Source organism: Anarrhichthys ocellatus, unplaced genomic scaffold (genome assembly GCF_004355925.1).
Source record: "Anarrhichthys ocellatus isolate YVR2014 unplaced genomic scaffold, GSC_Weel_1.0 scaffold2, whole genome shotgun sequence".
Lineage (NCBI taxonomy): Eukaryota > Metazoa > Chordata > Actinopteri > Perciformes > Anarhichadidae > Anarrhichthys > Anarrhichthys ocellatus.
Window position 1 is genome coordinate 10,345,709 of NW_022280032.1, and position 22,754 is coordinate 10,368,462.

Genomic DNA, 22,754 nt, shown 5'->3' on the forward strand with positions numbered 1-22,754 from the left:
TAACACAATACAATTGCAGACTAGGATTGGTCACCTTTTTACTCCTTTTCTTTGTCAACTCAGCTTTTCCAAGACTGACTTACAAAAGCAAAAACAGGAAGTCTCATGACGTCACAGATCCACTTACAGTGTGCGGTAAAAATAAATAGTCTGGCCCAATCCCAAGGACGGCACAGGTGTGTTCAGCCTGGCAAATTACATTTACTCAGAAACATTAAGGGTTAAAGATGAAACAAAAAAAAAAAAAAAAAACATGGAATCAGAGGATATTTATTTATTGATTCATCAAATATTTCATTTTGTCATTGAAGCTGTTTTGACAAAAACGAATAAATAGATGATATAATTGTATAAATAGATACAGTCTGTCATACTCAACCACTTACCAGGTGACTTCAGTGAGTCCCTGAGGGTTCAAGACTTAAGGCTTTAGGGTACATTGGGACTGGGCCAACACTTAGCTTGGTGAATTGTGCCCTCTAGTGGAAGAAGATAAAACACAAACCTGTTTCTTGTTCCTTTGCTGAGCAGCGTTGATCCTCTGGGCCTTGGAGCTGCCACTGGAGTTGCTTTTGGACTTTGCTACGGGGAAGAGAAAAAGTAGGCGTGTACTGCGTATAGTAACGGATGAAATAATCAATCTCAAATGATCGCTATGGAGGTATTCAGGTGAGATGATCAGGTCAGGCGCTAGAAAATATTCTAAATATGCCGTTTATTTAAACTATTTTCATGGTTGGACCTTTTTTTTTTAGGTGGCTAAAATAAGGGTACCCAATCTTTTCTAGAGATGATGTCCCAGGACATGTTCAGTGAGGATCCAGCTGCTTTGACAGTCGTCCATTAATATGTTCCAGTCTGTGGAAGTCCGATTTAAAAGACGTGCAGTCTACTGCTGTAACTTGAAATCATCTCTCACAAGCTTTAGAAATTAAGACAAATTTATTTTAGAACAGAATAATAATAAAAAACTACCACAGCTACCAGTCAGCAGTGACTCTTATTTACATTTAAAGGAGAATGTAACTTACATTATACAGAATTTCCCTGTAAAGAGCCTGTAAAATAACCTTTGCTGTGGTGAACGCTGGTCTAAATGAAGCCTTCTTTGATAATTTGATGTGGCACTAACATGCAATACAGGAAACAATACTGTCAACATCTTACCAGTGGTTTTTCTTTGACATTTCAGGATTCCAAAGATTAGAGTACTGTGTAAACAATTCAAAGCCTACTACATAATATTATATTGTTATTATTACACCGTGAACCACAGCAAAGCAGTGAACTGTGCCACCAAAATTATGCTCTTCGACATAACGAGGGACCAGGTGTCAGTGTGAGCTTGAAACCACTTAAGAGATTTTCAACACTCCTTCACTCATCAGTCTAGCCTTGAGATGAGAAATGAGCATTGAGTTCACTGGAATACTGCAAATAAATGACTGAACACCTCCCACTGTCCCAAAGATATGGGAAATCAAATCACCTAAAGCAAACACGAGCTGCAACACTCACCACCGCACAATGAGGACCTGGACAACACAAATGTCATACTCCATTTACTTGTGCTGTTAATATGGCATTAATGTGAAACCTGCAACAAAAGCAGAATAGCAGCACATTGGCATGCGTAGAAAGTGCGTCTGGCGTGCAGCTACTAACCTTCCTCCTCTTTGTTCTCCAGAGGAACACTCCAGGCGATGAGGTTTCGAGCGGCGCGGCCTTCTTCGGCGACGATCTTCCTCACCTTGTCATGGCTGTTGGAGCGCTGAAAAGATGCCTGCAAGGGAAGAGTAGAGCAGCACAACATGAGTCATGAAATGTGATCATAAACAGAGAAGAGAGTAGATGTACATTTATATCTTATTTCAGTACGGTCACTGGGATAACAAACTGAAATGACTCATAGTGCAACAATGTGTGGATCAATGTGTGTTGGTGTATGTATGATTCTTTCTCTCTCTTTTTGTACGTTTTTTTCCTTCTGCCATCATCATTACTATAGTCGGGTGTGGACGGGGAGGTGGGATGGACTGACAGGATGAATAGGAGACCAGAGGGCGGGGAAATGGGATGGCGGTTTTTATATTTTGTATATTATATTGTGATTTTGTATTATGTATACCTGAATTCTTTAAAATGTTAACAAAAACATGATGTACTGCATGACAAACACAAGATCCCCCGACATTCACAATAATGCATCTTTGGTTTGCAGTCAGTTTAAAAAGATCAGTCAGGTGATAATCAACATGTAGGTTAAAGCCATTAGAGAAAGCCTGCTGTACTGCATCTTATTCCTGTGTGCTATAGAGCTCCATTGTTGTCAAAGAAACTATTAAATAAAACATCAACGTGCCATCATGGAGAAGCTTGGCACTGGAGCGTTTTGAGGCAATCTCACATACTTTTGGGAGCAAATATTCACCAGCAGCTGAAAATAGTCCCCAACAAACCGGCCGACACCAACGCCTGCAATCGGAACAATTGCTCAAAACAACAAAACAGCTGTGCCCGGTTGTACAAACCACGTACTTGTGATGTGTTTTTAAAGATGCCACAGACAGGGTAGGGACGTTGGGATGAATTAAGAGACGGACTAGTCACCAAATAGTTTCAGCGGCGAGCTAACCAGTAACACAGCCTGAAGCATAGCTAGTGTTGCTATGGTTACCTCCGTTTTAACACCGTGCACTCTATTTTTGTACAGCGCTTAAAGTATAGTCTAGTGTGTTATTATAGCCCTGAATATGCTCAAATGTGTTTATAAACAAGCAAGTCCATTGTATTCTGCATTTGTTCAAAGCATTATGAATTTTAAAACATAACTGACATCAAACTGTGTGCATATAAACACATGATTCAAATCTAAAACAGACATAAATGCCACAAAAACGCACGTTAACTGCAAAATCAGTTTAACAGAATGTTAAAAATGTATCAAAAGATCAAAAAAGGACTGTATCAAATCCCTAATCCTTCTAGTCGATGTAAAGTAGCAATACTCAGCACCACAAGAGAGTATCGCACTATGACGTTTCAATAATTTGTCCCAGCCCTGGTGTGTGGATGTGAGCAAAGGTAGGCTCAACAGTGCACACACTCATTTAAAGGCACAGACTGTGACAAGAAACAGCTGGAGGCGGGAGCTCTGAACCCGCTGTGTTCCCAGCATGCATCATGGTTGACCTACACATTGACTATGCATCAGTAAACATGACTGTAACCTCGGGGTGAAGCGGACACTCTGTGTGAAGCAAAATAAATCACTCATCATCACATCCTTTGAGTTTGGAAAATGAAGACGTCCTGTGAGCATCGACAACTCTCTGCACCCCGTCTCACTGACAAACAGTCTGTCACACAACAGTCATTGATGCAGTCAGAGACCAAATCTGTTAAGCAACTCCATTTTCTAAATGAAATAACAAAAGACAAAAGTACACAGTGTACCCAACAGTCTAGTATAATATGGTATATTTCGCCTATTTAAATCTCACATTTAAATGTTCTGACTTCTGGCCATCTGGTTATAAAACTACACAAAAGCTTGTAGCTAGAGGCTGATCGTTCTGGATCTTTCACTTCCAGCAGCCTGCTCTGTATTGTTCATAAATCCTTTACTCTAATGTTGACTAAAGTCCTGAGCAAACTGTATTTTGGTCGGACATCTATAACATGTGGCTTCAGACTTGAAATGCATTGTTACCTGAAGCCAACACAAAAACCGAGAGCCAGTTCTCCTCATAACAGCAAATGAGTCACTGAACAAACTGTTCTTTGTCTTTTCCCGGCTGTCTCTCACGACCACAAATATACAGATAAATCATTCCTCTTGGAACACACTCGTAATTGAAAAGAAGAGAGATACAGTTTATGTCTTATCCAAGGATTTGACAACAAAAAAAGTGATTTATTTTACGTAACATGTAACAACCTTTGCAGACCATCGTTCACTGCCAGTAAATGTGAGCATGGCTCATTAGGCGTTACACATGCAGAAACAGCACGCGTGTATTGGTCTGATGCTATTTAATGTCCCGAAGGGAGATACCCAGCTGACCTACTTTTGGTGAGCAAAATTCTTTACACGTCGAGTGGCTTTATTCGGCCATGTAGAAAAGGGACTGCAAAGAGATAAAGGAACATCAAAGAACACAGGCCAATCAAAAAAAGGAGCAGGAACTAGTGACGTAGGTCAGCATCAATGCAACAGCTCCCAGCTACTTTCTGTAAATATTTACTCTGCGGTTACTGGGTTTGGCAGCCGTTTGATGACAGATGAATGTTGTGGGAAAACCGTACCTACTTACAACCGATGGCTGGCGAACTATGTGCAGCAGCCTGAGGCCAAAAACAAAAAATAGGCCAACAGCAACATTCTCTTGATCCACTTAACCAGCTGTAAACAAGCTGTCTCCTGGGCTACACTGTAGAAAAATACATTGTTGGAGCATAACTTTGTTTAATTCTCTGGCTAAGGCACTCCTTCGCCAAGCACCAGAGTGCGCTTATTTTCTAGCCTGTGCTGAGTAAGGGGCAAGTGTAGGGTTTCCCTTTTTGACAGGGAAGGTTTACCAACAGATGCAAGTAGCAAGACAGTGGGGGAGATGTTGCTCATGAGGAGAAACACAGATAAAAAAATTAAAAAGATAAGAGGATACATACAGAATAGAAGTACAGTCTGTAAGCAGGTTCCTCGTCCTTATCCACCCCTGACATATTTTTGCAGCCCACTTCAGGCAACCTGTTGCCCCACACCAGCCCCGCCACTTGTGCAAAGTGACATCGTCATCTGACAGCAGGACCAAAAATAGACTCCTACTGTTTAGTCCACACTGCTATAGCAACTTGCCCAGCTGTGTCAACTCCTCTCCCAGTGGCAATTGAGAGGGACAAGTGCTCAGCGGTCCGCCAGTCCACTTTGTCTGTAATCTTAGCCTGAGCCCTCAGTGCTCTGCTGAGTTAGCAACCATTTCTTAGGCCCGACTCTGCCCGCCGCTGTCTGTCTGCTTGCCACTCTCTTCTGCTCTCCACTGCATGTAGCTTCCTATATTTACAGCTTCTCTCCTCTGCATCAGAGCCCCCACTCGCTCTCGCTCTCTCTCTCTCTCTCTCTCTCTCTCTCTCTCTCATCTCTCACTCTTCTTCTGCCACAACGCTGCGCAGTCATGTGCACACAGCCAGCCTGCTGCTCTGCCCCCCCCATCCTGTGTTGCCAGTGATGAGAGTATCGCTGCAGGCTCAGAGACAGTGTGTGTGTGCTAACGCAAACCTGGCCAGGCATTAGCCTCACAGGGCGATGCTCTGGATCTGATTGGACTAGGCATCCAATAATTCATAGGCTGCTTGGGGGGACAAAACACACAGGCCCATGCGGTTTGACCGCCTACAAATGATGCAAACTTACAAAGTGTGCAAGAGGATGTTGGGATAAACGGGGACAGCAGGATAAGCAAGGTGACCTGGTACAGACTTATCACAATTACTCCTGTGCTGCCCTGTCGTCACATTTATGTTATACTGACGATAAGACAACACACATGTACACACACATCCCATGATGCATTAGCATGTTCTCACACATCTCACAGGGCCATTTATCATCATTTAGTAAAAATTGCACAAGTTGGTGCTGGTGGAAGGGGACCACAAGGGCTGACTACATCACACAGATGTCTCTAAAATGTTTATTTCCTGCTGCACCCGTCAGCTGAGTGAACCCATTCTCAATTATCCAAATCACCTAGCTCAAGCTAGCTAGCAGTGCATTGGGATTGTCATGCTCTTGACTAAATTAGCAGCCATATTGTGGCTGTTAGCAACCAGCTAGGATGTCAATACGAACCTTCAGAGCGGTTATGGATGTATTCTTGCTTTTGCTTCCTCCATGCGAAGAGCCTGAGCTGTTGCTACCAGACCTCTCCCTCCCGTCCCCACCTTGGCTAGCTCTAGGGCCGAGGCGGTGCTGCCCAGCTCCACGCCGTCTTCCATCATGGCGGTTGTCTTTGGACATCGACCACGCAGTATGTTCAACGCTTATTAGTCGGTGAGAAATACGAGTCTACGGACACGGTTGTCTTGTTGTCAGAGTTGATGGAATAACATGTCAGATAAAAACATGACAGAGAGGACAACCTAACACAGCAGGAAGTCTGTTAAGGTCACGTGTTGACTGACAATGGGGTTATCCAATGACATCGCTGTAACAGCGACACAACATATGCGCCAGCCAATCGCGTGCAGTATAGCTTAGGTTAAGGGGCGGGACTTCAAACTGCCTACCATGGCAACCATGAAGACTGAAGATCGGGCGGGACGTTTGTTTGATTGCGCGTGTGTGTCAAGCATCTACAGACCGGAAAAGGGAACCTGCCTTCAAAACAAAAGCCTTTGTAAGCACACCTTTATTTTGTTTAAATGATGTTGTTTGTTTATCTCTGTGTTTTTTTCGTAGTTTATTTATTTTGCATAATTCAAACAATAAAATAAAAATAAACAAACTTAACAGAGATAAATTAATATCACAGTGCAGGAAGAGAAAAAAAGCCAACTGGGCTTATTTGAAGCCTCCACCTATATCATATTAAAATGTTACAATATTACAGAGAACATAAAATGAATATGCATAAGATATGACTACGTAAAATATTTGTGTAATATGTGTGTCTATTAATTCATCTACTTGACTGTACATAGCTTATGTTTGCTTAATCACTGTGTTGCGCTCAGTTAGATGCATGTCTATCAGGCCTTCCTCTAAATTTGTATATGTATATATGTGTTAATTTGTATTATTATATTCCATTTTAAATGTAGGACTGCCAAAATGTACACAGAAAACTTGGTTTGAGAAACGCTGTATGAGAGTAAAAACTTCCCAAGGAAAGAGTATATCTAGCAATCCAACACCCAAAAGTGACTAAATATTATAATTCCGAGACAAACTCTCAGCGTCAGCATTTTCTTTTGTCTGGCCCTATCTGTACACGTACTTAACAATGTCATTCACATAACTCCTTACCGTGAAACAGGCCCGGATCATCTTTTCGGCCTGCTAACATCTAGTTGGAGAGAATTACATTGGTCAACTACGTACACCCTAAAGTTAACACAAGTTCTCTCTCAGACATGACAAAGTTATTTAAAATATTTTCTCATTCATCCAGACTATTGCCCCTTTCCTCCGCACAAAGGGCCACCAAGCTGAAACATATTCGGGAAAGATAAACTTTTGTACATTTTAATTTATCTTACATCTTTACATTTTAAGTTTGACATACACCAGAATAACAAAATGTTTACTTTGAAATGTTTGCCCGGAAGTACACGTCTCCTCTAGGGTGAATAACAATCGCGTCAACACTTGTGCAGAGGACTTTTAAAAAATCAAATGTAAGTTCTCTGACGATCACAACAGCGTCTTCCATTTTCATTATCTGTCAGCCTTGTCGCAGTTACTTCTTGATTATTGACTTGTGTGCGTTGTCTTTAACTGTCTATTATTTTGGTTAACGCTGTTGATTTTGTCTTCGATTCTGCCTGTTGGTAAACCTGTCTCCTTTTCTCGAATATAAACTGGAGTTAATTAAAACGACGGTAGACAATAACTAGTATTTCTACCAGACGTTCAGCCTCTTTGTCCCTCTCTCTCTACCTTATACGCACGTGTTCCTGGTAGATTTAGCAGGTTTCATCCAAAATTCATGGTTTCATCATCATGCAGGACGAGGCTCACGCACATACAGTTCAGTATGAACTTCCACCAGCTGACCACAAGGTCGCACAGTTGCATTGCGACTAGAAAACTAATTAATTGCACTTAGTGGTGTTTTCAATTCATCCACTCATTTGTTTTACTGTTCAATAACTGTATTATTCAACAGATGGCATCCTCTGCATTGTTGGTAATGCTGGTACTTCAGTTTGGATTTGGACAGGCCTCTCAAAAACATCTCCATGAAGATCATTATAATGGTCAGCAGCACAACCCTGAACATGACTTGGACATCCTGCTGGGAGATGAGGTTTGGAAATATTCCTTACTCATTTTCTTTTTGCTCTTTAGCCCAATTTTAATCTTCATTCATCCCCTTCTCACTCTTCCCTCTACTGACCTCATGCACTTCTAGGACACAGAGGAGATAAAGACACTTAGTCCGGCAGAACAGAAGAAAAAGATGATGGAAATTGTCAAGCGGATTGATACAAATGCTGACAATCTGCTAAATGCGGGTAAGTCTCTCTCAACATTTAAAAAGAAAGCAAATACAAAGATGAGAGGTCATACTCGGTCTGCTGTGTTTTTGTCAACAGAGGAGATCACGCTGTGGATTCAGCACGTCTACAGAAAATATGCTCTGGACGACACAAAGGAGCGGTTCTCTGAGTTCGACACGGACAAAGATGGTGTTGTAACATGGGAGGAATACAACATGGTCGCTTATGACCAGCTTATTAGTTTTGATGATGACGCTGTTCTGGAGGATCCAGAGAAAGAGTCCCTCAGAGACGTTGGTATACTTTAATTGTCCTGTTAAGAATCCCATTAAAACCACAGCCTGATTAAGCCGTGATAACCTAACGTTGGCACATATCCCCATTAGCTCCACCTGAAGGAGAGGAGACGCTTTGACTTTGCTGATGTGGACGGCTCATCCGGGCTTAATGTGACAGAGTTTCTTGCCTTCACCCACCCGTCTGAAGTGGATCACATGGCCGTAAGACGAGCTCAGACACCTGCAAAACCTGATCATGCGTTATATGAGTGCCCTTCATATTTCATCTTAAAATTTAATAATTTACCCTTTTTTCCCCCTAATAGGATTTTGCCATTGAAGATGTGTTAAACGAATATGACACCGATAAAGATGGATTCATCAATCTGAATGAATTTATTGGAGATGTTCGTGGTGAGGGTAAGACAACATTGATTGTTTTAAAACATAGAAGGACCTGTTTGTTTTTAGTTTCTTCTGCTACGCCCCAATTTTCATCCCAAGTGTTGACACTTCATTTTGTTGCCAGAGGATTCCCCTTCACAGTGGGAGATTGAAGAAACAGTGCGGTTTGAAGACCTCTATGATCAAGATAAGGATGGCAAGTTGAATCGAGACGAGCAGCTCCGCTGGGTCGCCCCCAATAGCTACGGCTCGGCAAGAGAAGAGGTAAGACTCAACCGATCCAACTTGTAGATTTAGAGAGACAGCGTCTGACACCTAGTGGCAGTCCCGTGACAAGTGGTGACACTCCCTTGACAACTATTGGCACTGGCAGCTCGTGGCACCAACTGACACCTACATATACAAACAAAACAAATTCTAACATTTAGGCACAAGCACTTGTCAGTGTCAGTTGGCACTCTGCAGATGCTTAGATGCCACGAAAAAGTGAAAAACATTGTTTTGCTCTCTTGTCATTAACAGGCTCTTCACCTCATGAAGGAAATGGACCAAGATGGAGACGGGCAGATCTCAGAGGGTGAAGTCTTGAAAAATCAAGAAACATTCATGAACAGTGAAGTGACAGACTATGGCCGACAGCTGCATGCGTCACATGATGAACTATAACTATACTTCATGTTCTTGTTTTCTCATTTGTTTCCATGAAGACGTAATGTTGTTTATTACCTTGTACTTCGACATTAGTCACGGGATTTACGTCATGGTTGATCTTATCCGTCAACAAGCGTTTGCAGTATTGAATGACTTGGACAAAATAACATGAAAAGACAAATGACAACACCAGCATAACACAGCACAGGGTTCCAGCCCTGCCTGGAGAACTGAGAGAAAAAGTCAAATGTCCTGCAAAAATGTTTCAACATTCTCCTATTTCCCTTTAGCTGACAATGAACTACTACTCTATCTATCAGAGCTCCCCAAAACGGATAACATTGCCATCTGAAGGGGTTAAATTATGTTCAGGATCATGTCAACGGTTAAATGGTAGTTTATGCAATACGCTAGTAATATGATTGTGTCACTTTTTAAGGACAATAAATTGACACGTGCCAAAAGTGAACTGACACAAGTATCAGTCCAGTTGTGTTAAACACTGACATGTTGCAGCTCTTCCTCATTTAAATAAAAAAGAGTAAGTGAGTGAGTGTTGCTGTTAGAGGGCTGTTTCCTGAATGTGTCATGATCCGTTTCACTTGCATCAAGCAACAGCCTGGTACACTGCTGGGTATTATAAAGTGACTTAAAGTTGGGTGGATTCATCAACAGGGACTATTTTTTAACCACTGGCAAGATGTCGTTACTATTTAAAGATGCTTTCTGGGTGAGTTAGTGTGATGCTACTAATCCAAACTTTGTTCTGTTGTGTTGTGTTCACCGGAGTTTTGAGGTAATTTATGTTGTGTACCTTTCCACTTCTTCTGTATTTGTGCTTCTCATTTTGTCTGGACAGTATCCATGCTACCATTCACTAGTAATGTATTAAGTTAGTCTTTGACTACAGTTAGCTTAACACTTTGTCTTTAGACTTCTGATCTGCTTTGATTTCTTTCCTTTTTCTCATTTTGAAACCCACTGAACAGGTACTGAATTGTTGCTCGGATTAAAACATTAACATTTTTTTATGTATACAGTCTTGATATGCAATACAATTGTTCTCTTATCTCTGGGCTGTGTACAGTTTCCATCTAAAATCAGGTGTGTCACACAAACTAATCAGCTCTTTCTCAGTACAACTTTTTAAAATAGTGCTTTGATGTTAACAGTGTGTTCTGTAGAGTTATTGAGAGTTTCCTGTTAATCTCGTCTCTTTTTTGTGCCTTTGGTCTTCTGACACTGCCTGTTCAGAACTGTACAGAGCACCTGTTACCAGACCAGAACTCAAAATGGTCATGAAACTCAGTACAAGTCTCTTTATCATAACTGTAAGCAAAGCATCAGGAACTGGTCAGTCAGAAACAATCGGTCAGTGTAACTCTAGTGTAGCTTCAGTTCACATTATGAAGTTGTGTGCTTCCCTTTTCCTCTTTATTATCATCCTGCTATCAGTATCCTCATGTCAAATGTAACCCAGCTACATTATCGATGAACATCAGAGATTGCTACACCAGTAATTGTACTTCCACATTGTTTAAAATTCAGCAAAGTATGAATACTTTTTCACGAGAGGGGGTTCTCTCATTTGGTTGCTTTCCATTCAGACCTCAACAATGTTACAATTTCCATCCTTGATGAGAAACCACCTACGTGTAAAAATCTCACAAGTAATCAAAGTGAAAGTTGCTGTTGAGTATCATTTAAATCATCAGCTATTGGCTAAAGGTGATCATTAGGGTCTCTTAAATACTGAGCAATAAAGAAACTGTAATATTTTATTTCCAATGGACACAAAACATTTAGTAAAACAGCGTTTATTTAGACTGTTATTCATGGTTCCAGGGAGTGGACTTCATCAGTAATACCGGCTATGAGACTATCAGTCTGAAACTTAATGATGGTCGACGGACATGCAAAGACATGGAGGAGCTCTTGAAAATGAGGTGGGCACATTTCTGATGAAGTGCATTTGATGAATCATTGACATGACCTCAGTGTAATGTGGTTCAGTGCTATTGTGGTATTGTCTATGTAGGGCATCAGCAGAGGAGAAATACGGCAAGGAACTGGTCACAATCGCCCGCAAGGCTGGGGGTTTATATGAGATCTGGTAGGTATGTGTGTGCATTTGAGCATTGATGCCCTCATCACACGTCTAAGTCTGCCTTTCTAAGCAATACATTTGTTCTGCACCATAGGGACTATTTATTGCATGGAAAGATGCATGACATTTTATTCCTTATTCATTTTGTTTTCACAGCACTTTGAGAAACTCTCTTGACGAAATGAAAACACGTAAGCACAGGATATATTTCTTTTTTCTTGTGCACTTCACACACGTCTCCGTCAGCTCTGAGTTTTTACCTGTATATGATTTGGTGTTTTTTCAGAAATTGAAAACATTGGAAACTTGCACATTCAGCTATCTGCATCGCTAAAGGAGGAGGTGAAGAGAATGGAGCAGTTCAGAGAGCGACAGAAAGAACAGAGAAAAAAGGTACAGACGATGAGTTTCTTTTTTTCTCATTTGCACAGGAAATCTAAAAAGAGTTGCCTCTCAGTGTGGTTTTCTGATGACGTTGATGCTTTTTAATGTAGCGTTATGTTCCTCAATTCCTAGTTTGAAGTCATCATGGAGAAGGTCCAGAAGACAAAAGTCTCTCTCTTCAAGAAAACAATAGACGTAAGAACAATTTATATTATCATGATGATCTATGATTAGACCTCGTCTGTGTGGGAGGGCCTTGTAAACAGTTTTACAGAGATCTGTTTTTTCCTCTTTATATAATTGTGGCAGCAGTAAACTGTATCTTTTAGTGCAGCTACATATTGCTTTGTATGAGCAAGAAAAGTGCATTCTGAAAAGACTTCAGCAGAGAAGTATTGTCGTCTATATTTAAGATGAGCATAAGAGGAAGAGGGTTTCGCAAGACAGGTCAATGTCAGTCATAACTCACTGGTGTGAAGGACAAACTGAGGAGCTTAAGCTCATACCCCTCTCTAATCCAATCAAAAGGAGGAAGTGAGGTCTTACTTGCTGCACATTAATGTTCCCTCAGATACATGGCACGTCTTAGTTGACTGAACATGCCCCCCCCCCACCCTTCCTGTCGAGGGTTCAGAAAGCACTGATGAACAACGCATGGGTGTTACAGTTTCATATGGTGTCTGTTGTTTTCCTCTAGTCTAAAAAGTCCTATGAGCAGCGCTGCAGGGAGGCAGATGAGGCAGAGCAAAATGCTGAGAAGATGGCCAACGCTCCCACAGCTACTCCCAAACAGACCGAGAAGGTAAATCTGTGCTGTATGACTCATTAAAGGTCCACTTCAGAAAGGAAAAGCTATGGCTTGACTTTCTAAAAGGATCAGTGCTGTTTTTTTCCTCTTAGATATAAATTCAACCAATGAAACCCGCACCAGACATGTTTTAAGATATTTAAAAATACTTTTTCATTTTCAATTCCCTAGTTACACAACCTTTCGTGACATCTACTCCTCCCTTCTTGAAAATAATCTATGAATATGCAAATAGTGTTCATTTCAATAATTCAACTACTGGACTCAAGATGTCTCTGACTTCACTTGAAAGTCTATTCTCCGTGTAAAAAGTATGTGCACTGGAGGTGTTACGCGTACTGATCACATTTGTGTAAACCGTGATTCATTTCGAGACTTGTTGTGATGTCACCAAATCTTGCTTGTGCGTACGTGTCTGAAACTGAGGTTTAAGGTGAACAAAGAGAGACTTTCCCCCTCAGCAGATTCATTTTATGAATACAATATTCTACACAGTGATGGCCAAACATCCGACTAAAGTAACATGTCCCCCACCAGTCGAGACATCAATGGGCTGTACAAACAAGCGGCGATGTATGCAGGCAATTGGCTTAAAATCGTCACGTAAAACATGCCATATCTTGTGGACAACACAGAGGCGCAGACACGCTTATTGACTCACATATGCACGCATGCACACATACGACTGATACCATGATTATCTTGGTGGAAATAATAAGAACATCTCAGTCTTTGGATTTTTTACACAAAGGCCTGGTCTCTCATTTTTAAACACTGTAGACATTTATGTATTTGTGTCTCTGTAAAAATAGTTTTTAGTTTCAAGACAAGAAATATGAAAATGTTGTTACTGTAGTTTGGACATTGCACTGACATTGTCATTTGAATGTTTTTTGCCTATCATAACTGTATTTGCGAGTATACTGGGCACCTCACAAACAAGGTGTGGTATTAACAAATGCTAGCATTAAATGTAGGTATATTTTAAATACTTTTTACCATGGAGAAGAATAGAGATAGTTTCTCAAACAGCACTGCCAGTTGTTACACAGTTACTCCACAACCGACTGGGACATTTAATTCTCTTTGTCCTTGCCTTTATTATTTAATATAGTCATTTATAAACTGTGAGTTACTGTTCTCATTGAGAATGTCATTTTTAATGATTATTTTTAAGTACCTACGCAATAAACTTTATTTATTTTTATTGGGGAAACTACAGGTTTACAGATATAAAATAAGTGTGTAATGTATTATTTTGTATTTTTTCAGATGAACAACAAATCTAAACAGTGCAGAGAAGCCGCAGTGGAGGCTGGTAAGGACAGATAATAGCAGCGAGATGCTGTATTTTGTCATTTCATGTAGGAAGCCTCTATCATTTAACATTTATTTTGAGGATGCTGGTTATTTACTTCCCTTTCCATTGAGGATTCCAGAAACAGAGTTAGATGCAGCATATAAATAAATCTGAAAGTCTATTAAAGCATTATAGAAAATCTTCATTTATTTATTTATTTTTTACAATGAATTCTTGAACTTGTCTTTAGAGAAACAGTACTTGTCAAACATTGAACAGCTTGACAAGACTCGCCAAGAGTGGGAATCAACACACATCAACACATGTGAGGTAAAATACAACACCAGAACCTGTATTTCTCCTCTCACTGCATGTATCAATGTAGGCATGCAAATTACAACATGATGCATTTCAAAATGTACAGACTTACACCAAGATTGGCAATACCCGAGGCCTGTTTTGTCAATGACGACGTACGATACGTCCTTTTAGCAGACTATAAAGTGAGTCATTAATTTGCAAAACTTTGTCCGGGCAACAAAGCCTTCCTAGATGTGATAACACCAACAAATCTTAGGCAGCCATTCAACTACATGTGTACAGTGTACATACAGCACTGTATAGTGTTGTAAATGTACCGTGCTTCAATGTTTTCTAGATTACTTATTATTTTTGTAATCATTTTGTTTTGCAGGTGTTTCAGCAGCAGGATGAGGACCGCCTGAGCGTACTAAGGAATGCTCTGTGGGTGCACTGTAACCATTTATCAATGCAGAGTGTTAAAGACGATGAGGTTTGTGCAGCTCTGTATGGGATAGACTTTCAGCAAGCCCTTCCAATATTCTGTACTGTTTATTCAAATCTCACTGTGCAAACTGCTCTTTCAGTGTTACGAGGTTGTGAGGGAAACACTGGAAAAGTGTGACATCATTGGTGACATTAACAGCTTTGTGGAGATGAACAGCACCTGCTCGACCCCCTCAGGTAAGCACCCGCCCTGCGGCTTTTTCCTGATTTGGATTTGAATATGTTCCAAGGTGGAAATTTTAATATTATCTCTCAGCTGCTGCTGAAACACACAACAAAATGTTTGACTCCTTTTGAAACAGGTGATTGATTGTGTGTAACAAGTCATCGCCCCTGAAGCATTCGATTTTTTAAATTTAATTCCAATGGTTCTTCCACAGCTCCAATTGAATACCAAAGTTACTACGAGAGGGATGCTGCAGATGTCAGAAATGGCAGTGCTGGATTCATAGGAGGAGTGATGAAGAGGTTAGAAATACACAATGTAAAGCTTTTACACAATTCAAAATGGATGATGATGACGATGGTTATTATATATTTTATTTCTTATTGAATTCTTTCCCCAAATTGTAGGTTTTCAAATCTTCTGCAGTCGAACTGTTCCAGTGGCTCCAAATTGAGCATCAATGAACCAGTTGCACAACCTACTGGTATAGTACCAAAGTTATTCAGTCAGTAACACTGCAATTTCCAAAATGATGACAGAAATGACTGTGAAAGCCACATTGAGTCTTGCAACACGAGGTGTGGAGCAACTATAAGTTATATACTGTAATTATTATTCTTCACACCAGTGATTCACAACTAGGTGACACTCCTTGTACTACAAAGGGAACTTTGGCAGTTATGAGGGCTTATGTGGAAACATTGTGGCGTAGCTCAGCTAGTTAAGTTAAGATTTAGAAAAAATGAATATATACATATATCCACCTTTCTTATGGACACAAATAGGATTAAAAAATGAATGGGAGGAGTGAAGTGTTATTTTTTTGTGTGTGAAATGACAGTATCCACCTTTACACATTAAACAGTTTCAATTAACATCCAGGTTAAAGTCAAAATGAACACATTTGATTTGTGACAGGTGGTGGCGATGAAGGGATACTTGAGATCACCTGACATGTCGTACTATCAGTTTGGTAGCTAGTTTGGGAAGTTGCAAGTTACGAGTGGCTTCACACAGTAAATGAACCAGTGCTGATTATGTCTGAAATCCTGTCAACTCCTCAGCAGAAACATCAGAGGGAGTGTATGCTTCCATACCTGCATCTCAGGGGTCCCAGATGAGCAGCGAGGGGTACAAGGTCATGTACGACTATGCGGCACAGGTCAGCTTCTACATGAGACACATTCAAATCATCTAATTCTTGTTCATTTGAAGTGATGACTGTTGACTGAATGTGTCTGTCCTTGTTCAGGGGGATGATGAGCTCTCTGTGTCTGCCGGGGACGTTGTGGTTGTCATAGATCAAAGTGAGGATGGCTGGTGGACGGTGAAAAGAAATGGCCTCACTGGATTGGTCCCAGGCTCTTACCTTAGCAAAGAATGAGTTTACCTGACAGCCATATGTAGGACTATGACTACCACAGTCCCTCAAGTCATATTTTGTTCAGGCCTTGTCATTTCAAATTGCCTTATATTGAGCTTATTTGTTGTACGTATTTGTGATTGGATGCATCATCAAAACCCATTTGAGTAGCATTTGAAAATGGGGCTGTCACATACAGTAGCACGAGACAGTGTGGAGATATTTATTGCTATGGCACATATTCATGTTACTTTGCCCTTATTGCTGGTGTGCTGAGTGCTCCTCATACCAATTACAGCTGGGAGATTAAGTGATCTGTTGCACAAGGTCTCTGCACTAAGTTTATTCATATGTGGCACTCTTGTATACCTGCAGTCTTAAATATGAAGCAGAATGCTTTATTTCTGTTGTTGCCGTGTGTATAATTTCTATGTGTAGTTATTGTTTCTATTCTGAATGTTACCAGAACCATTCAATCACAGTAGCTGAAATGCAACCAGGCACTGTACTTGGGTAATGCAGCTGAGCGATCTGCTCCCTCTGGTTCAAACGTGTCTGGTTACTGAGCAACAGGGGAGACGTTACCAAAGCGTAGGCCATTCACCAACATTTTAAGTGTGTATACATGTCCACAATGGTTGTTTGGTGGTCACTAAACCACAAGTGGATACAACTACATCTCATGATTCCAGGAAGAGCTCATATATAATATGGATGCGTTATATTCTGAGCCCACGGTAACCTTGAAACTAGTTTGAAAACAAAAAGCTACAAAGCATAAAAGATTAGACACAGACCAAAGTATTTGACTAAATATGTGAACCTCTTACAGCCCTCCCTCACGGGAAACACCTGAACCTTGACCTCTCTTGTAGACTATGAGCTTTGTCCAGACAGAAAGAAAAGTAAAATCACATTTTGGGAAGCAATATCATCTCTTTGTAAAGAATTGTCAGAACAAATACAACAATAAATACAATAAATGAAAAAACGCACTCATTTAATTTCAACTTTTCCCCACATTTTATTTACATTCTTGAGTCCTGCTATTGCTACAAATCAGCAAATACAATTCTTAAACTATCAGAAGTGGACTGCTGAGACAAAAACAAACAAACCGCTATAGGACAAAGTCTATCTTGAGTTAAGAATGCATTACTACTTGAAAAACCCCCACACACACACCGAAGGGGATTAAAAAGCTGGAGTCTTAAAAGAAAGATCAGACAAGCAGACGCCAGTTGAGTTACACACTTTACATGCAATAACTTGTCACTAGCTTGGGCTGTGGTGTCCACTATTTCCGGACAAAATACTGCTGCTGAAAGGTGAGCTTTCAACCAAAACTGAGCTGTAATAGTAGAATAGTAGTAGTGGAGGTAATTTAATTCAAATTATATGTAGGTACAGAACAGATTTAAACATGAAATACTCAAAGCCATACACATAGTGCAAACCAAAATATGAGGAAACATCCCATCGGTATTTTACTCCACACAAGAGGTTGTACGCCCTCGTGCCATCATAAGCATCAGAATGCGTTCTACATGTCATTGACCATTTAAGAATTTGGTCTGTAGCTTTTTTGGGGAAAAACAGGTAAAATATAGAACTATAGTATGGTTGTTGTTTAAGGTTAGTGCGGTAATATATTATTTTCATGCTCTCACCAATTACACGTTAGTTCTGAAAGTGTGTGTTATGGTGTGAAAAATGTGTTGTCCTTTATGCATAGGTGCCTCCTGTAATAAGAAGCTCGTAGGTAGGATCTCTGGCTCTGCGGCACAGCACGACGCATGTACACAACATCCCCAGCATCTAGAAGAAAGAGACAGATACATTATGATTTTTGAGGCGTGAATGCAATCGCCAGACCTAAAAAAAAACAACAAATGTTGAGATTATTAACATTCTACGCCACGGTCGCGTAAGCGAGAGTATGCACAACACAGCTGTGAAGGCGGACTAGTCGGCGTGATGACGATTTGTGGTCTCATTTAGCCACCGCCTTTTTTAAGACACTTGAAGCTTCAAAAATTCCCATGAGGGGTATCTACTGACATATTTCATATCATAGTACAAAATATTAAACACATTGACTAATGCTAACTGATACCTGGGTTTTAGGACTCATTCCTGCAGCACTCTTTCATGAGACAGAAAACAAACTGACCCAGATAATTAAAGGAATAGTTAAACATTTTGTGAAATACACTTATTTGCGTTCTTGGTGAGAGTTAGATGAGAAGATCAATACCACTCTCATGTCTGTATGGTAAACATGTAGCTGTAGCACAATAACTAGAGACAGGGGGATATCAGCTAGCCTGGCTCTGTCCAAAGGTAACAAAATCCACCTACCAACACCTTTAAAGCTAAATAACACCTTACAATTCACACAAAAGCCAAAGTGTAAAAACAACAAGTCGTTTTATGGGGTGTTATATGCCGCACTATTTCTTTGCCGTGAGCAGTGCTAAACTAAGCTAAATGCTAAGCTAAGCGGCTGCTTGCTGTATGATCATATTTATCGGATAGACATGAGAGTGGTATCGATCTTCTCAAGCATGTAGGAAAATGATGTACGTCGTGCCACGATTTTTCAATACTACAGAAAGTATCTCTTTGTTATAAAAAAAAAAAAAACTGAGGCTAAGGCTGCTGACATTTATGTAATTATTTCACTACTTCTCCTGGGTGCCTGTCGCTCAACGTCCTATAGAATTAGAGTAAATGTGGCAAAGGTCCAGTTAAAAAAAGAGAATACAGGTTGTGCAGTAAACATGTCATGTCCTACAAAACAAGGTATCTTAATTACAGTTACATACCTGGACTGCAGCAAATGTCAGTGCAGTCCAAATGACATACATCATGATCTCCTTCAACTTCTTCACCACCAGAGCTTCACAACCCTACACACACACAGAGAGAGAATATGTTTAAACGTAAGAAACTGTAACGAGTCACTCCTCTTTAGAAAAACATGACACATTTAGAGGTTGTTTTACTTCTTGGTAGAGATCTTCAGGATGAGTGAGGGACCCCGTGCAGCTTCCAAAGTTTGTTTTGCAACAGCTGATGGGCACGCTGTTGTTTTTGGATTCTTCATACCAGTGTGTATTCCGCCAGTCTGAGTAATTGTGGATCCCACAACACTGAAGCTGTAAAAGGGAAAACAATGAAAACTCAAAATTATTTTCAACAACTTGCTCAGTCAGCACAAGTCTAACAGAAATACAGAAAGCGAACAATATTATCATCGTATGTGATTTACAGAGGAGACAGGACTTCTGTCCTCACCTGTCTCTGAATGTAGTCGATGGCACGGCTCTGGGCATTGCTGTTGGTGCCATTGTACTCATCGTACACTTTCTTGATCGAAACATTTACTTCATTTTCAACCTGCCGATGGTTAAGAAGTGTGAGACTTAACATTTAATCAGTAAACAGTAAAAAAACAACTTGATTGCGAGCACAAGGAGATTAGATTAAGTTATCTATGGTTGACAGATTCAGTGATTTGGAAGATCTGCTGGATTACAAGTTAAGCAACAAATGAGGCTAAGAAAAACAATCATGTACGCTTGTGTTGAACTTTCACACCTTTGCTCTGTAAACATATCCGAGAACCACCACAGCCACTTCCGTCATGAAAACCAGCAGGAGAATGACGACAAACTGTGGATCGAATTTCAACATTTGAGACGCAGAGACAACAGACACGCATGCATATAAGCAAAAGTGAAATGATGCATGACACTTATAAACTGGTTTACTGACCGTTGTGAGACCACAGTAGCTCTCTCTCACTGTAGCCCAGCATCCAATGAGCCCAATGATGAAAAGGAGGGCTCCAACTGCAATAATGGTCACCGCTGGGATGAGAGTGTACACATCTTCAAAGAAGTGATCGTAGTCATCGTATGTGATGAAGACATAGGCTCCAACATAGCACAGGATGCCAGCAGCAGCCTGAGAGTGACAAAAAAAGAACAGAAAGCAAACCATCACCACACCAACACATTGCAAAAGGTTTAAAGGGTGTTTGTCGAAGTTGTCACAAACAGTTTTCAGATATTTTATTTCAGTACAGAAAGCAGTACCACAGGGTAATAATACTCTATTGCAAGCAAAAGCCATGCATTCAAAATTATACTGAAGTGAAAGTACAAATGTAGTAGTTTAAAAATAGTGCCACAAGTAAAAAAAATTCTAATTATGCAGAATGGCCCATTTCAAAATCATATATATCATATTTGCTGGATTAAACTTAATGTTAGTGATGTGTACTTTAATGTTACAGCTAAACGTAGAGCTCACTTTAACTACTTTATATACAGATTAACGTATAATAATACACCTGTACTTTATTAGGTGGTTTACATTATGTATTAATAATCTACTTCTGCAAATACAAGTAAAAAGTAGCTTAAAAATGGAAACAGTAATGTAAAGTAACTCAAAATGATAGTTGAGTTCAATGTAACAGATACATTCCACCATTGGCGACATTGTATATATTAAGCTGAAAAAATGTATTTTTCACTCTAACACGAAATGAAAGGTGCTGCATTTAACAATGACTTGTTTGCAGTAAATCATTAAAACTAAAATAAATCGTTTGACGTGATGTCTGTCCTACTGCCTTGGCAAACTAATCCCTCCCTGGGTAAACAAAGGTCGCAGCTGACCTGCGCACACACAGCAGCTAACATAGCTACACACGGCTAGCTAGTGACGCACGTTTCAAAGCGTCCATTAAAAACCTCCAAACTTACCCAAAATATCAGGTTCAGGAAGACCAGGACCGTCTTTGACGACGTGATGCCACACTGGCCCATCTTCACCGCGGGTTGATGCTGAACGTGTGTGTGTGTGTGTGTGTGTGTGAGAAAGTATTGCAGGTTTCTACTCAGACATGTCCCAGCTGCTGCCAGCTCCACCGCTCATCCCAGCGCTGTGTCACCGGATCAGTCTGTGGGCGCAGCGGAGCGACGCAGCGCCACCAACACAACCACAGTAACCACATCAAGCTCCATAAAACAAGTCGCTGAACCACCCCAAAATGTAGAGGATATTATTGATCTAGTTACCAGAATACGATGCATGCGATATGTTAACTATTAGCATCGACTATATAACATATTTAATTGTGATATCAATAGAGGTACTTTTGTGACATCTAGTGGTGGATGTGTAATTCGACTTAGTTGTCCCTTATACATAAAACATTTTTTGAGTGTATCATTACAGCCAGTATCACTACTCTGTGATCACTGGTCAGATTACATGACCTAAAACACATCAAGAGATGCTGGTGTCACAGTAGAATTCCACATATAAGGTGATTTATGGTTGAAAAATAAAAGGGAAAACCTACCAATCTTCAGTCAGCGATCACTAAATCATCAATATGTGCACTTTTTTTGGATGTACATATAACTCGATTGTATGTATAACAATGACATACAGCCAGCGGATCTTGTGGTGGAGCAGGTGCCAGATGAAGTACTGGAAGTCAAAGAGCAGGAGGTTGCTTATCACCCCAGCAATCAGTTCAAGCAGGGACAGAGCCCGGTCCGGCAGGTCCACAGGGGCGGTCTCCATGCCCACTGGGCCACCGACGCTAGGAGCACAAGAAACGCATGGTTGTACAAGGTGACGCCTGCACAGTGCAGCAGTTTAGAGGCTGTAGGACGACGGCTAGGTTGTAACTTGAATTGCTGCACCCATGGCCACCTTTCTCCCATGATGTCGCAAACAAGAAAAGGAATGCACAAGACAAAGTAGGAGGACACAGTCAGATCAATGGGGAAGAGTGGAGATCTCAAATAGTCTCTGTAGTTGAGCCTCATGCTATCCCACAGACGCTGCAGCAAAGAGTCGTCTCCTAAGCATCTTATCCAAAGATCTACGCTGATATCTGCAAGATCCATCCTGAAGTAAAAGTAGCAAGGTGAATGGCCTACAAATGTCTGAGGAATGTTGACATTCCAGTCAAAATCAGTAGCTATGGTAAAGACTTTATCCCATGAGTGTCTCCTTCACTGTGGGGTATCAAGTGACAGCGGGGTGCAAGAATGCAACACATTATTTATACACCCTGGGTAACTGGAAACAGATCGCTCTCCACGTGATAGGTTGTTCAGTATGGGAAAAGTATTTATTATCTACTTATTCTTATTTTGATTATTTATTCTTGCATAAAAAAGACCAGCAAAGCAAAAGGTGCTTAAAGAGACAGACACAAAGAACATATAGG

At 40.5% G+C, this 22,754-nt stretch overlaps 5 protein-coding genes across 9 annotated transcripts in view; 2 read left to right on the forward strand and 3 right to left on the reverse strand.

Moving 5' to 3' along the window:
* Positions 1-6,166, reverse strand: part of scaper (S-phase cyclin A-associated protein in the ER) — a 53,340-nt gene extending 47,174 nt beyond the window's left edge. For 2 of the 3 annotated variants that reach the window (XM_031858306.1, XM_031858287.1), the window contains exons 1-3: positions 5,852-6,166; positions 1,666-1,783; positions 506-582 (exon numbers count right to left, since the gene is read on the reverse strand). In XM_031858306.1, the coding sequence (XP_031714166.1) occupies positions 506-582; positions 1,666-1,783; positions 5,852-6,019 (363 nt within the window). In that variant the 5' untranslated portion in view covers positions 6,020-6,166. Of the gene's footprint in view, positions 1-505; positions 583-1,665; positions 1,784-4,671; positions 5,832-5,851 lie in introns of those variants that run through there. The other variant, XM_031858297.1, reaches the window with a different exon arrangement.
* Positions 6,167-7,323: 1,157 nt separating this feature from the next.
* Positions 7,324-10,584, forward strand: rcn2 (reticulocalbin 2). 2 transcript variants are annotated; one of them, XM_031864672.1, is made up of 8 exons: positions 7,324-7,398; positions 7,890-8,030; positions 8,136-8,238; positions 8,320-8,516; positions 8,610-8,723; positions 8,828-8,921; positions 9,031-9,170; positions 9,429-10,584. In XM_031864672.1, the coding sequence occupies exons 2-8, from the start codon at positions 7,890-7,892 to the stop codon at positions 9,570-9,572; spliced, it is 933 nt and encodes a 310-aa protein (XP_031720532.1). In that variant the 5' UTR covers positions 7,324-7,398; the 3' UTR covers positions 9,573-10,584. The 2 variants fall into 2 exon arrangements, with proteins under 2 accessions (XP_031720532.1, XP_031720522.1); XM_031864662.1 differs by having other exon boundaries at positions 8,136-8,516.
* Positions 10,215-18,666, forward strand: pstpip1a (proline-serine-threonine phosphatase interacting protein 1a). 2 transcript variants are annotated; one of them, XM_031864640.1, is made up of 15 exons: positions 10,215-10,287; positions 11,403-11,503; positions 11,596-11,670; positions 11,821-11,855; positions 11,951-12,057; positions 12,181-12,243; positions 12,746-12,850; positions 14,129-14,174; positions 14,407-14,486; positions 14,851-14,949; positions 15,044-15,140; positions 15,344-15,431; positions 15,537-15,613; positions 16,194-16,291; positions 16,382-18,666. In XM_031864640.1, exons 1-15 carry the CDS (start codon positions 10,258-10,260, stop codon positions 16,511-16,513), a joined length of 1,233 nt encoding a protein of 410 aa, XP_031720500.1. In that variant the 5' UTR covers positions 10,215-10,257; the 3' UTR covers positions 16,514-18,666. The 2 variants fall into 2 exon arrangements, with proteins under 2 accessions (XP_031720500.1, XP_031720509.1); XM_031864649.1 differs by having other exon boundaries at positions 16,197-16,291.
* On the reverse strand, positions 17,497-21,604 carry tspan3a (tetraspanin 3a). Its single transcript, XM_031864685.1, has 7 exons — positions 21,271-21,604; positions 20,273-20,464; positions 20,096-20,170; positions 19,793-19,894; positions 19,501-19,653; positions 19,321-19,404; positions 17,497-18,310 (listed from the first exon to the last, which is right to left on the reverse strand). Exons 1-7 carry the CDS (start codon positions 21,331-21,333, stop codon positions 18,218-18,220), a joined length of 762 nt encoding a protein of 253 aa, XP_031720545.1. The 5' UTR covers positions 21,334-21,604; the 3' UTR covers positions 17,497-18,217.
* A 192-nt stretch (positions 21,605-21,796) lies between these two features.
* Positions 21,797-22,428, reverse strand: ch25hl1.2 (cholesterol 25-hydroxylase like 1, tandem duplicate 2). Its single transcript, XM_031857599.1, is given in 3 exon segments — positions 21,797-21,806; positions 21,963-22,087; positions 22,090-22,428. Coding segments are annotated over 3 exon segments (474 nt in total).
* Positions 22,429-22,754: the final 326 nt, after the last annotated feature.

Coding starts and splice junctions, on each gene's coding strand:
- rcn2 (XM_031864662.1), top strand. CDS start 7,890: ATGGCATCCTCTGCATTGTTGGTAATGCTGGTACTTCAGTTTGGATTT. Junction 8,922..9,030: donor TGGAGATGTTCGTGGTGAGG/GTAAGACAACAT, acceptor TTTTGTTGCCAG/AGGATTCCCCTTCACAGTGG. Junction 9,171..9,428: donor ACGGCTCGGCAAGAGAAGAG/GTAAGACTCAAC, acceptor TGTCATTAACAG/GCTCTTCACCTCATGAAGGA.
- pstpip1a (XM_031864640.1), top strand. CDS start 10,258: ATGTCGTTACTATTTAAAGATGCTTTCTGG. Junction 11,671..11,820: donor GGGGGTTTATATGAGATCTG/GTAGGTATGTGT, acceptor TTGTTTTCACAG/CACTTTGAGAAACTCTCTTG. Junction 15,141..15,343: donor CACCTGCTCGACCCCCTCAG/GTAAGCACCCGC, acceptor GTTCTTCCACAG/CTCCAATTGAATACCAAAGT.
- tspan3a (XM_031864685.1), bottom strand. CDS start 21,333: ATGGGCCAGTGTGGCATCACGTCGTCAAAGACGGTCCTGGTCTTCCTG. Junction 19,405..19,500: donor CTGAAGATCTCTACCAAGAA/GTAAAACAACCT, acceptor GTGTGTGTGTAG/GGTTGTGAAGCTCTGGTGGT. Junction 18,311..19,320: donor TGACATTTGCTGCAGTCCAG/GTATGTAACTGT, acceptor TCTTTCTTCTAG/ATGCTGGGGATGTTGTGTAC.